Source organism: Haemaphysalis longicornis, unplaced genomic scaffold (genome assembly GCF_048455015.1).
Source record: "Haemaphysalis longicornis isolate Haplotype H1 unplaced genomic scaffold, Haemaphysalis longicornis Haplotype H1 scaffold_6, whole genome shotgun sequence".
Lineage (NCBI taxonomy): Eukaryota > Metazoa > Arthropoda > Arachnida > Ixodida > Ixodidae > Haemaphysalis > Haemaphysalis longicornis.
This window is the reverse complement of record NW_027526407.1, coordinates 97,390,848-97,404,295: the sequence shown is the minus strand read 5'-3', so window position 1 is coordinate 97,404,295 and position 13,448 is coordinate 97,390,848. Positions and strand designations below refer to the sequence as shown.

Sequence of the window (13,448 nt, the reverse complement as noted above, 5' to 3'; positions counted from 1 at the left end):
AATCGTTACCCGCTGCTTGGCGTTCAGTGAGCACTTTTTTTAATAATTGGGTGCCGGTTTGAAGTGTTGCACCCAAAAATGTGACGTTACGCCTAGCGTTAGGCCTAACGCAGAGTAACGCCATTCTCGCCCTACGTGGGCCTGTGGGTAACGGTTCGGTGTGTTCACCTCACAATGTGACGTTAGGCCTATTTACGTCGCGCTGTCGCACGTCTGTGTCACCCCCTCCCTGTGCTGGACATCAACTTTTAAGCGGAGGGGGCGCAACAAAGCTGTCGCGAAGCTTCGCAGGGAAGCGTTTTTTTAATGTTGCTACACTTCACCCACAATCATCATCACCATCAGAGAAAGTTGGCTTTCCTGCAGGGCGTATTCTCATTACAGACGCCATCAGTGAGAACACTAAAGCTTGTCTTGAATATTGTGCGGTGAATATACTTCCAACTGAGGGCCGTTTCATGTCGTAAAACAGCTTGGTGCTAGTTGCATTGCTCCTTTAATTAAAAACACACAGCTGTTTGATTCTTGCAATAGTAAAACAAAAGGGCGCCATAAAAACAAAGAGTGCACGCGCGCCCCCTCGTAGCAGTGTTCCTACAGTTGAATAGTAACAATTGGCTCCAGTTGATGGCGGGAGCAGTGGAACACGGCAAAAATGAATTGGCGTGAACGGGAATCTACCTTCTGTCTATGAGAAGTTCTATGAAGCTTAGCCTTTCGATCAGGGAACGCCAGACGGCTTCGCTGTTAACGTTGTCGTTCACGGCGTTGGGCCAGTGAAGCTTCACTAATTTTTTTAAGTACGAGTATTCATCCCCATTGCGGTGTGACCTCATAAGAATACTACTCTTTTTCCTATGAATATTGTAATTGACCACGCGGCACATTTCGAGCCACAAATGAATTTCTAAAACAACTCAGAGGGCTCGTATTCGTTCGGCCTATGCGACATATACATCATGAAATCTATCTTATAGGTGACGATCCCGTTACGATAGAGCGCTAACCAGTTGAGTCAACGTCATGGTGCTTGAAAACACCCCGCCGGATCAATGCCCGGCTGCTGACAGACAGAATACGCGGTCTTAAGGCGCAAATCTAGGGCAAAACTATTTATGGTGTGGGTGCGAATACAACCAACTGTAGATGATAGACCGGACCCAGAGCTTACGAGTCACGCACAGAATAGTCTGGCCATAAAAAAAGCCCGCACGACACCTTGCGCACAATAGGACAACGTGTGCGTCATTACTATGGCTAAAATGACGTGACACCGCTGCTACAAGCCTTCAATAAAGAGAGATTCACCACCAGATAATTCATTCGACTCACACAGCCATACTCGACAATCGGTTCTGCGCGTATACCCGTGACCATCTTTGCGGCCGGCCTCGTTAAATTTAAATACCGTTGCGCTGCTATAAATACATTAAACTTTTCTTTTTGTGGCTGTGCCGTTTTATCCCAGGATTAGATGAGTTACTCGATAATTTGTGCTCTTAATTAAGCTCCGCGCTTTCAAGGGCACCAAAGGCTTGTGAGAGTAACCCCGTTGTATGATTGAAGGTGCGAGGCACGTGTTCTCAACACCTCCGTGAGCCAAATTTTAATGCTAAAATAGAAATCGGGGTCGTGGCCTAGTAAACTTCTTTACAGTAGATCCTTTTTTGCGCTAGTATCCAGGGGATCGGTGCGTGCATAGGCCGAGGGCGTAGACCCAAAAATCTCATAGGTTTGACACAGATAAAGGTTGTCACGGTACACCTTCTGGGCTCACCCCCTGTGGGTCGTTGGTGCACGAGTCATAGCTTCTGCGCACTTTCTTCGCTTGCCACTGGTGTGTCGTCTGTAGATGGCGCTATCACCAAGTCCACGTACAAAAAAAAAATTATAAACTACATAGAAAACTGAAAATTGACACTGTGTGGCTGGTGACGTCACGCATTGCATAGCTCCGCTGATCATCCCCTCTTCGTAGAGGAATGTTTGACATTTATTTGTTTCCGGGCATCAACGACAGGGTTTATTTTTGGCTGTATTTGACGAGCTAGCCCAGCTTGAAATTAAATGGAGCTAACGCATAAAACGGTAGTGGCTTTGCATGTTTCAGAGAATTTGCAACTGGCCCGAAAAGCGCTTATTGCATAAACGGAGTGCCAATGACCTAGTACACCTTAGTTACGCGGTTAACTTATTTTCAAGTGTGTTTGGCATTCGCAGCACCTACTGCCGGGACAGTCGCGACGAAGCGTGCCCGCCATCCCTTCCGGACGCACCTCGGCGCGCTTCCGACGACTTCTTCCGGAAAAACCCCAACGCCAGCATCGACAACTACGTTGCGCTTATACAGAGGTGCGCACGCATCGTCGCTCCCATTCCACCGATTACTGCTTGTCGATAGCTAAAAACAGCGGCATATTTTACGGAGGTACTGCCTTTAGAAAGCACGTGTACTTGCGTTTACGTATGGTTTATGTTTGGAAGCTGGGTTTAGGAACCATGCCTGACGGTTTAGGCCTATCGTCCTTGTTAGCCCCACATCAAGCCGTAACGTTCCATGTTCGTAACGCTGAGCGTTACGACTTGTGAACAACGTCAAGACTTTTTCACGTGAAACAGCACCCACAGGTTGACACATTACGTCTCCAAGTGTCCCGTTAGACGTAACGTCCCTTGTAGCCGCGGCCACATTGCGAAGCAAAGAACATTTCAGTGAATACCGTATTTTCGCGCGTATATCCCGCACCAAAAAATGCGAAAATTTTAGTGGCAAAGTAGGGGTGCGGGTAATACGCGGAGTTTTTCCTTTAGTGCAGCTTCCCAGTAATGTGCGTTGTGCCGTGAAGCTCGTACACAGTAACACTGACTAAGCCTTCCATGGCAGTGGTTGCGCAAAACATACAAGGACAAGGAAGAAAAAACACGGACGAGCGCACTCTAACAACTGAATTTTATTAGTGACTTTCGCCTTCTACTTCTTCTTCTATTAGTGTATTCTTCTTGCTAAATATATGTTATTTCTGTCTACGTAGTATGTGACGTGTTGCTTCGGCAGTACCTTTGGTGCAGTCATTACTGCATCAAATATGCGGGCAATATGTGAATTTTTTTTCTTTTCCGGGGGGCTGAAAGTGGGCGTGTTGATTATACACAGCGGCGGGTTATACGCGCGAAAATATGGTACCTCTTGGGGGCCCTAAGACAACCTACAAAACACAGCCCTTTCGGCTGTTCCGTTAGAAAACTCAATTTTTTTTTTTTTTGCTCCAAAAAAGTATGGTCAACATAATCGTAGCGAAAATGATTTATGTTCCGCATAAATTGATTAATGGTTGCTTTGAGACGCAAGAACCACCAGCAAAAAAAAATAAAGACTGGCGTAAAGTGAATTTCATTTCAGCGATACTTTTTCTGAAGCCTAGGCAAAACGGAAGTCTATATATAACTGAGTGCGCGCATGTAGAAGCCGAACTAAAGCGATGTACTTAAAGGAGAAATGACCAGGTTAAACGAATTAGCTTTATAACAATACAAATGAAAAAAAAAAGTGAAGTCATGCGTACAATACACTGAACTAACTGCACTGAACTAACTGAACTAACATATAACTGAACTAACTGCAGGCATACGCACTTAACGAAATGCACCCACATTCACTGGGGATAAAAGAAGGCCCTTCTGCTAAGAACGCCGCTGCAGACCGAGGTCCTAATACGTTTCCAGTGTTCGTTATTAAGTTTGCGATACCATAACACAGTTGAAAAGCGGGGCCGTAGCCAGAATTTTTTTTTTTCGGGGGGCTGTTATGGACTATAGGAAGGGGCAAGTTTTCCAAAATGGGAAGTGGCACTCGCTTACCCTCTACATGTAAAAACGTTCGGGGAGTGTTTGATCACCCCTTTCCCCTCTGATTACATCCCCGCTGGAAAGCTTCCGAACGAGAAAACACCGAGTGCAATAGCTGATGTGCCTTTTCACAAGGATATTTGACCCATACGATGCGTTTTGGTCAGAGCACGCACGCACTTTCCAAATACGAAGGGGATGCCAGAAGCAATCAATATCTGTAGCTTCCAGTCTGGTGGAGATATTACGAAAAAATACTACAATTAAGTTCGTTGCTAAGAAAACCGTAAGAAAACCGTACCGTAAGAAAACCGCATAGGTGGTTAATAAAATGCCGTGTTTCATTTACTTTTCTTGCTTATTTTACTGCGGAGTTAGAGAAATACAGAATTTCAGTCGGCTGTCAAGACACGAGGTTTTATGGAAGGGGTATTGCTTAGAAGTTGATTTCGAGGAGCTACTACTCTAAGGCTCTACGAGGCTAGTACGCACCTTTGATTACACTGCATTTAATTGGCTTGTCAAAATTATTCCATCATGAAAATATAATGAACAAGAAATCACCAAAATATTGTTTTTTACTGTATCGGTAGACTACGAGGCCCTCACTTGTGTTATATCCAAACTAACCACAAAAAAAAATTTATTGTCTACGCACTGCTGAAATGGCCAAAAAAAACAGGGAAAGGTTTAGTTGAACAATTATGAGGAATAAGCTTCAGTTGCACGTTTATTGCAGACAATTAGTCGGGGCACCTAAGTCTGACTACCTGCTTTCAATGCGAAATTAGTACAGCTTTCTCTGGCGATACGTTTCAAAGAAGTCTTTATAGCTACAGCTTACGTGTGTCATTTCCTTCGCTCTGCTTGCCTCATCGTAACTGGTCGACATACCACCGACCATTTCACTTCGAACTGAGACGCAACTATTATTTATCAAAACATTATGGCACAAAGCAATGTAATAGTAAAATTAACGCTACGAGACGCGATAAGAGAGTTTTAATATAGCGTACCCGGTCCGGCGCAGAGTGTTAGCGTTACCTATTTTATTTCGTGGTTAGCACTGTTAGTGCGCAATACGCAAAGTGGTTTTGCCTTTAGCGGACCTCAGACCAACACATGGTATTTCAACCAACTAGGGAACGTACGCCATCTATACCCTGAATTGGAGCCGACTTTTTGGGGCTTGTTGTGGTTGGTTGCGATGTGAAAAAAAACGTCAACCAAGAAAAATGCAGGCCATAAACGAAGAAAGTTTCATAAGAAAATAAACAGGTTTGTCGTAAGACAACAGTGATCTTTGAGACCGAAAAACATACGGCAGTATATACAAACAACCGCTTTGAGAAATGGAACATTGCGGTGACGTTGAGCGAGAGCTCCCCCAAAAAATATGAGTCTTGAAAAGGCCCGTGTGGCTGACGGGAAAATTTGACGGGGTGTCGCAAACTCGGTACAAATTTCAATTTCTTGAAGGACCCATCAAATTTCAGCCTGTCTCATATTACAGGGCCATCCAGTATAAAGCCGCAGGTTTTGAATGGATCAATAAAAATACCGCAGTGCGTCTATTCGCGTTTCAGTCCAACATTGACATCAACAACCGCGAAGAGACAGCTATACCCCTTTTCGCTAATATTTGTATTTCAAACCGACAGCGTCCATTTCATCTTCTTGGGGCCGTGAATATTGAGGAATTGATTTTTGGTGATGCTTTGAACATTGGGAGTTTCTCCATTTCATACGTGGTCGACAAAAAAGTTAGCGAAAACAGCAATACTCCGTAGGTAATTTATTATCACGGCTAAGTATAACATGACGCCTTCGACTGTAACTTATTACTTTGTGGTGTAGATTTGAGCGCGAGCTCCACCTGCCCCTTTGCATCGTGAGAAACAAAGTCCCACAATGCAAATGTCCCAGTACACCAAGCCTGGGGAACAAATTTAGCGTGAGCAGGTATCACTTTTCTTTGTATCTGCTCCCAGGCTTGAGTAACTTGACGCCTACCTGTAAATAAGGGGTGGGATCGAGCCCACACCCAAGCAAGGAACGGCGTACTATTATGAACAATATGAAAGAGAACACAGGAACGCGTGGCAAACAGCCTCGAAACAGAGTCGGACCGATACGCGGATGGCGCTGTGAAAACCGAAGGAGAAAAGGAGGGCGCTCTTCCACTAACTGTGGGCACTCCCATTACGCCGGCAGTTCTACAAAGCAGCAGCTTACGTCATTCATGTTTGAAGCGCGGACAGACGAAACACAAGAACAGGACAACACGAGCGCTTTTTTTTTCTTCTGGGGGGTTATTCAAACTGAAAGTGAAACAGGGAAAAAAGCTCAAAGAACTAGAAATAAACTGCAGTAGAACGGAAATTTGAGCTAGTTGGATCTAATTCATGTTTGAAGCGCGGACAGACGAAACACAAGAAGAGGACTACACGAGCGCTCGTGTTGTCCTCTTCTTGTGTTTCGTCTGTCCGCGCTTCAAACATGAACCAGATCCAACTAGCTCAAATTTCCGTTCTACTACGTCATTCCGCCGATAATATTGTATGTTCCGACAGCCGATAAGGCGAACGGCCGGAATGGGAACAGTTGTTAGAACAGCGTCCCGCTTTCCACTTTGTTTCCGACGGCGGCCGCTGCGTATCATTCATAGCTGGGTCTGAGGGTGTTTTGTAGGCGTTCCTGTGTTCCCTTTCATATTGCTCATAATAGTTCTTAAGAGATGAGAATCGAAAGATCTCAAAAATTTGCCTGACGGTACTTAGTCAACTTGTTATCATTGAAATTCATGTCAGGCGCCCCAACACAGCTCAAGAGATGTCTACACACACGTCTTGTGCTTGCTGGATAGAGAAACGCCAAGGAGACCAATGATCGTGGGCGGCTAGGTTTTCAGAGTTCTTGGAATAAAGAAAACTGGAAGAAAAATGGCAGCATATCCACTCCGTGGAAGATGGCGAGGTTGCGGAGTACGGGGTCTCGAAATGACATCCAGGTTGCGCCCCGAGTGACATCCGATTTGCGCCCCGACTGTCATTCGATTTGGTCCGGGAGTTGCACGGTTCAAATCAAATTTCGCTTGGTTTTCACTTGATGGTGGTGTGCGCTCGGATGGACTCGGACGGACACTGGGTGGTCCTAAAGTACTCCGCATGGTTACAGGCGAGGGAGTAAGCCGTTTGTCTCTCGGTACTAACTCACGGTCGTAGCCCAATGGATAAGACGACTGGCAGTAACTCTGTCTGGTCTACCAGACACAGGCTCGAATCTTTTCGGTGCCTGTGTGATTTTTCGCTATTGTAAATGCTATGCGCAAGGACGCGGACGGACATTGTGCGGTCCTAAGGTACTCCGCATCTAAAATGGGGAGTGTTGCCGATGGTATGAGCAAGGCTTTTGCCTGATCGCGCTGATGGGCCCATACGCAAAAAGCGCTGATGTCTGGGGCTGTGTTCAGTTGACTGCCTTTGATATTGTTGCCGGACTACGCGACCAGCCTCTCTTTCTGCTGGCTGTCAATTTATGGCTCAGAGTGCTGTCGTGGTTTGTCAGATTTATTTTTGGCACTCGGTAGCTGAAGAACTTCGCGTTTTCATCCGCGTTCAGTTGGAAACAATGTGGGAAGGGCTATATTGACTCTGCAAAGATGCAGGCTAAAATTATCAGTGGTTATTGCGGCCGAGTAAAGAATTGCGTGAGTACTTTGGTAATACCAGTGCGTTCTGCATTATAGGTCGAGGAGCATTTTAGCCGTTATGATGCGTGGTAAACTTTATTCACGTTCGTCTATTAACCTAGCAATAAAATTTACGCAGCGCCTATTATGGAAACTGTTAGTGCTAGCTGTTAATTGATTATAGGCTACAGTTGAAACTTCGTGTACCATTTTCGCCTAGAATTATTAGAAATAAAGAGCGTGCGGCACTGTATTGACCGCAGAGTATCGGCGTCTTTCCCATAGCTGCATATAATTTTTTTCGGAAATAAATAGCACCGTCACTGATTAATTCATAAAATGAATGATATCTTAGAGCATCAAGTGTGGGTTGTTCTTTCGAAGGCTAGTTTTTCTAAGAACCATTTCGCATTCATGTTTGTTGTGCCGAATCAGCCTTTTTTCTTAGAAATGTTAAGCGGCAAACAATTGTAAAAATTATATGCTCGCGTCGAAAATAGGGCAACACATTTCGTTGTAATAAAAAACGGAAGCAGCCATGCACTCCTGTAACCCTCCATTTTATGCCGCCCTAGCAATCACTGTTTATGCTACCGCTCGTTCTGTGAAAATGGCGTACCAACAAATACGACGAGCGCATTCGCTTTGACAGAAGTGGATTACTTCTTACGATGGAATCATGCGTGGTTCTTGTTATAAACTTGACGAGTGTGAATTATTAATGCTAAACGAAATGGGGCCAAAAACAACTACTTGGTCCAGCTCGCATTCCACTTTCCACGGGGCGCCAGAGAAAAAAATTGGTCGCGTATCTGCTCCTTTCGTTGCAAATGCCGTCAAAAGACGATAGTCTTTATCGGCTTTTGCGAAGTAAATGTCTCCCTTCGCTTTCCCGCTCACCTCTCATGTTGTTCCTCTTGCGTTGAGCTCCTCCCAAGGTGAAGACGCCAAAGGTTTGCTGAAATCATTTTAAATTTCCCGTTTTCCACTGCTCCAAATCGGGTGTCTCGATGCGAACGCTGCCGTACGGCGAAGACGCGCGTTGATCGAGGCGCCCTACTTGAACGTTTATATAACCGCGTTTCCCTACTCCACGTGCGTTGCAAGCGGAACGTGGAGCCTATCTAGTGGAACATTTCGTAACTGCCGCCTGTTGATTTCTTAAAATGGCGCCAGAAGCTATAGTGGCGCGGGCGACAGCAGGCGACGGCGGAGTGAATTCTTTTTCTGCAGTTGATGAAGTATTTAATTTCGCAAAAGTCAAGCATGTTTGATTTTTTATAAAGGAACACTGCAAATATCACTTCTGTATTGATTTGTTGTCGCATATTTGCGTAATGTCTTGTTCTTCTTCAACAATGTTGACAAGTATGAACATTACACCGGACATAGACGGATAGATTTAGCTATGACTTATAAGACTATTGCGCAGGCATTGTTTTGCTTTGGCCGGGTGGCTGAATCGAGTCACAGACAGACAGACGGACAGACAGACAGACAGACAGACAGACAGACAGACAGACATACTTACAGACAGACCAAAATTTCTGGGTTTAAGTAGCCCAAGAAAGACTATCGTCTTTAAAAGGTAATTCTCAACGTTAGATCAGTCGTGGCCTCTGCGATCGGCTACCGGCGGCGCGCCGAGCAACGGCGCGCCGCCGCCGGCAGCAAATCGCGGAGGCCACGGATCAATCGTGTTAGTGCCTAAACTTCTCGAGAGGCAAGCCGGCTGTCTTCCCGGCAGGTGAAACACAATCCTCCCACTAATTTCGGAGGATTCGGTCATTTTACGCTACAAAAGCCAAATGCGCACATCAGTGACATACCGTGGAAAGAGGGCCGTGTGGCGTGGAATCCCTGCTTTTGGCAGATTGGAAGCGTTGAATGCTATGATTGTCGAACAGAGCGTAATCTCGAAGGCGCATTTCAGGAAAGATAGCGCATATGTTGGGAGGGGGGGAGGCAACAGCTTTCGATTGAAGCGAAGTTATTTTCGCTTGCCTGCCTATTAATACAGTACACGCAAACACCACACAAATGACTTGTGATTACCCTACTCATAAAATAACTATCGACGTTCTACGCACTCCTAATGCAACTTTAAGGCTAGACTTTCACGACGACATGGCATCATCCGCAAAGACTTCGTTGCACCGCGATGTAGGCGTAATTATGTTCTCATTAAATAAAGGGAACAAGCTTTCAACCTTTTCTCTTTCCCTGAAATTTTCGAATACAGATACGATACGTTTTGCACATGGAAGGTAGCAAGCAACCGTATCATTTGCCGCAACCATTGTGCACTCCTGGCCAGCCCTTCTTTCCCTTTTGATTTTATTGCTGGCCGCTCTAGCCGCTGTTAATTCCAGGCAGTGCATAGAGCAGAGGCGACACAAGCATTTCAGTGTGCAGGCCGACTGGGCAGTGTTCCTAATCGCGTCTGTCTTGGCGAGGCTAACGCCGCTACCTTTCGAGTTCTCCTTTCAAACCCCGTGGCCGTTATAAACAAAACCAAAATGTAATGGCCAGTTTTTGGCTATTCGGTGTCCTCCTAATGTGTGTTTACATCACTTCTGAACTCATATCTTCCATAGGAGTGGTAATTCCAGCTGACGCGATCGACACATTGGATGAGCTCGGGGTTGCACTTTACAAGGACGAACATCACACTTGCATAGTTGAAATTTTTTAAGTAGATAATTTTTTTATGAATTACCAACTCGCCAAATCGTACACTTTCATATAGTTTACGAATTTGGTTTGGGAAGGGTTTTGCAGAGCTACTGGCGGAAAGGTAGGCAAGTTCTTTGGGAAAAACCAAAGGTGGGCTTTGAACACAAAGCAGCGGCGAACGAGCTCATAGCACATGACTACATGGAGGGCTTAAACTCGGGCGCCACAAGACTCGGATTTGCGTTCTTTCTCTGTACCCTGGGTGACTGCCTCTTGAAGTCTGCTAGCCTGCCTTACGTCGAATCGCGGAACCATTTCGGGCTCGTTTTAGTAACGACCCCAGTGAGAAAGGACTTCAATACTGGCGAACCAGTACAGCAGAGTTATGCCAAGAATATTTGAGACGACCGTAAATCCCTATTGAACAAGTGGGCGAAGCTGTCGGTAAGGATCCATTATAAAAACAGTACAAGGGACAGGACACGAGAAAAGCGATTAGGACGGGCGCTGTCCTTGTCACCTTCCTCGTCCTGTACCTTCGCTGTTTTAATCATGGATCCTTAATCCCTATGGCTTTGCGGTGTGCTTGAAATCGGAACGTAAAAACAAGCTCTGAAGAAAACGATACTGTCTCCAACCACAGCCTAATGTTGTTTGACATTCATGCGTTACTATTTTCCTTGGTACTGCTTTTGCCGTGTATATGCGTTTTTTTTTGCATCGAAATTATGGCTTCTCCTCCACGGTAGTCACAGTGAGCACTGTAAAGTTTATACACCGAAACACTAAGCTCCAAAGTGAGAAAGGAACTCGTTATTTATGTTTTTAGTTGCGAATGGTGTTTCGAATAATTAGGACTGTTCACCGAGAACCCCGCGGCATGAAGGTACTTATAAAATGATTTATTTTCCTTGCTTATGATGTGGGCATTGCATCCTCGCTTTGTATAACGTCCTTCGCCTCCAGGAGTACATTAACCAATGAATGGGGTTATGGCGTAAGCACACAGCAGCGAAACAACTGAACGCCGGAACGTTGAATTATGCGTCCGCCTGACGGACGAATAATACTGACGGGGGATAGTGGTGTAGCAAAGTATATACATGAATCTCTTAGGGTGCCATTCATTGGGAGAAATGAAGCACCATATATCGAATAATTCTGGGATGTTTTAAATTGAACGTATGGTTGGATAGGGTAGTTTTATGGCAATTTATAGAGCTGAGTTGACAACAGAGTCTAGAAGTATAGGATTCAATTGGCCGATAATGAATCCCTAATATGATGCGTGCAAACAATGAATTCAAATTCAGGATAACTAATAAACAATATATTATGCCAATATAATACAATATTATATGGTCTAATATTTTTCCATCATATTCATATTATTGGCCAACATATAATGTCAATACATTATGCCAAAATATTAGCGTATAGTGACTAGGCATAACTGTATACTCAGCCATCTAGCAGTTATTTATCAAAGAATGAAGTGCTTCTAACTTAACCGGAACAACATTTTGTAAAGGAAGTGAACACAAAAATGTCCCCATGTGCAAATTGGCTGTTTTGCACAGCTGCGCTGGCTGTGGCCTGGGGAGATGTCGCTAGAAGTGTTGCAGCCGGTTTCGTATGCCAGCCGATGACCTCTGCCTTGCGAAACCCGATGCTCAGCCACACAAATTGAATACTTGGCGTTATTTGAGGTGTAAATGAGTTTAAGACGTCCTTTTGTACGGAATCACTTTCTGGTCCAATGTGTGATCATCAGCCTATAGGCACCTCACCAATGCCAAGAACCTTAGCTACGGAGTGCTCAGGTGCACTCTCACTCTAAAAGAATACTTGTTCATGAATCGACTTTATTAATGTTACCGAAAATTCAAGCGCATATTCTTGTATGAGCCGTTTCTAGTCACGGTCAGGGAGGGTTGAGCTGGTATTCGATTAACGTTGTAGTGGCTTTTAGTACTATGTTCTAGCTGTCGCTAGTTTATGTACTATTGGGAACTCCTCTGCTATGCCATCTATTGACCATGAAAAGACACAGTAAATCGTGCAGTGGTTTTCTTTCGTGGCATGGAACTGCTAGTGCACGACCGTATGTGATGGTGCTACAAGTCAAACCCACCACGTTGGACTACCCAACTGTATGTTATCAATGTCGTGTGGAGTTTTTCTTTTAAATACGTTTCTCTAAGCGAAACACATTTGAGGCCAGGCGTTCGTTTTGGCTCGAATAACGACCATCAAGTAAACCGATTCCCAAGCAACATGATCGTGCTGGGGTATCGATCTCCTCAATTTGGCTTCATCAAAAAGAACGAAGAGGCAAATACACACAATAAATACACACAGGTACACACAGGGCAGCACCCTCCGAAGCTCGTTCATCTCGCTCGTCATCGTCAGGCGCCTACTGTACATCAAGAAATTTGGTACTGATTGTGTCAGTGACACTTCCGTTGCCCTTTTTTCCTCTGAGTTGGATTTTTTATCATGTATGACTTAGTGTTTATGGCTGCGGTTATCTTTGTATTTGTTGCGATGATTGGTTGGGAGTTGTCCTTCAAATAGTTCTCGCTGCGCATGATCGAGTCTGTCATTGTATAAATGCGAAGATGTAGCTTGTCAATAAATCAGTTGAAGTAGCGCCAGTCCTGTCTATTTTTTCTCTTACGTGTGTCCTGTTCTTTAAAGCGCTAATCCCAGTTTTTATGATCATGAACCAACTAGCCCAGCAACATGTTTTACTAAGCCTACTGTTTGCCCCCGTCGGTGCCTTCCCCTCTCAAAGCGGCTCACATAAAGCTCGTTCTACATGGTGCGAATTTCGCCTGCGAATTCGCAGATTCGGCGCCACTCCTGCGGCAAAACAATCTATTTCCCTATTTTCATTGCTGCAAGAATTGCCAAATGCCAAGCGGCGTTCGCACGAGAACTTCAACTGTTCTAAAGATTTGGAAATTTGTTACAGCAACGAGAACCGGTCCTTCTAATTGCCGCGTCAGTGGCGCCGCCTCTGTGAATTCGCCGGCGAAATTCGCATTATGTAGAACGAGCTTTACACGCCCGGCAGCGGGGTGCCCTCCTCCGAAGACTCCGCGTTTCCCTTCACCGGTGGGCGCTGGGCCGCCTTTTTCTCAGATCGCCCCTTGCGCACTGCTATTTAAGTTTCCAGTAATACGATTCCCCGCTCGTGCTCGCTCCGACTGCAACTTCAACCTTTTTT

At 45.1% G+C, this 13,448-nt stretch overlaps 1 protein-coding gene across 1 annotated transcript in view; it reads left to right on the top strand.

Annotated features, from left to right (window-relative positions):
• Positions 1-13,448, top strand: part of LOC144143153 (uncharacterized) — a 66,262-nt gene that overhangs the window by 24,552 nt on the left and 28,262 nt on the right. The window contains exon 4 of the mRNA XM_077674955.1: positions 2,221-2,352. Within this exon, the coding sequence (XP_077531081.1) occupies positions 2,221-2,352 (132 nt within the window). The remainder of the gene's footprint in view (positions 1-2,220; positions 2,353-13,448) is intronic.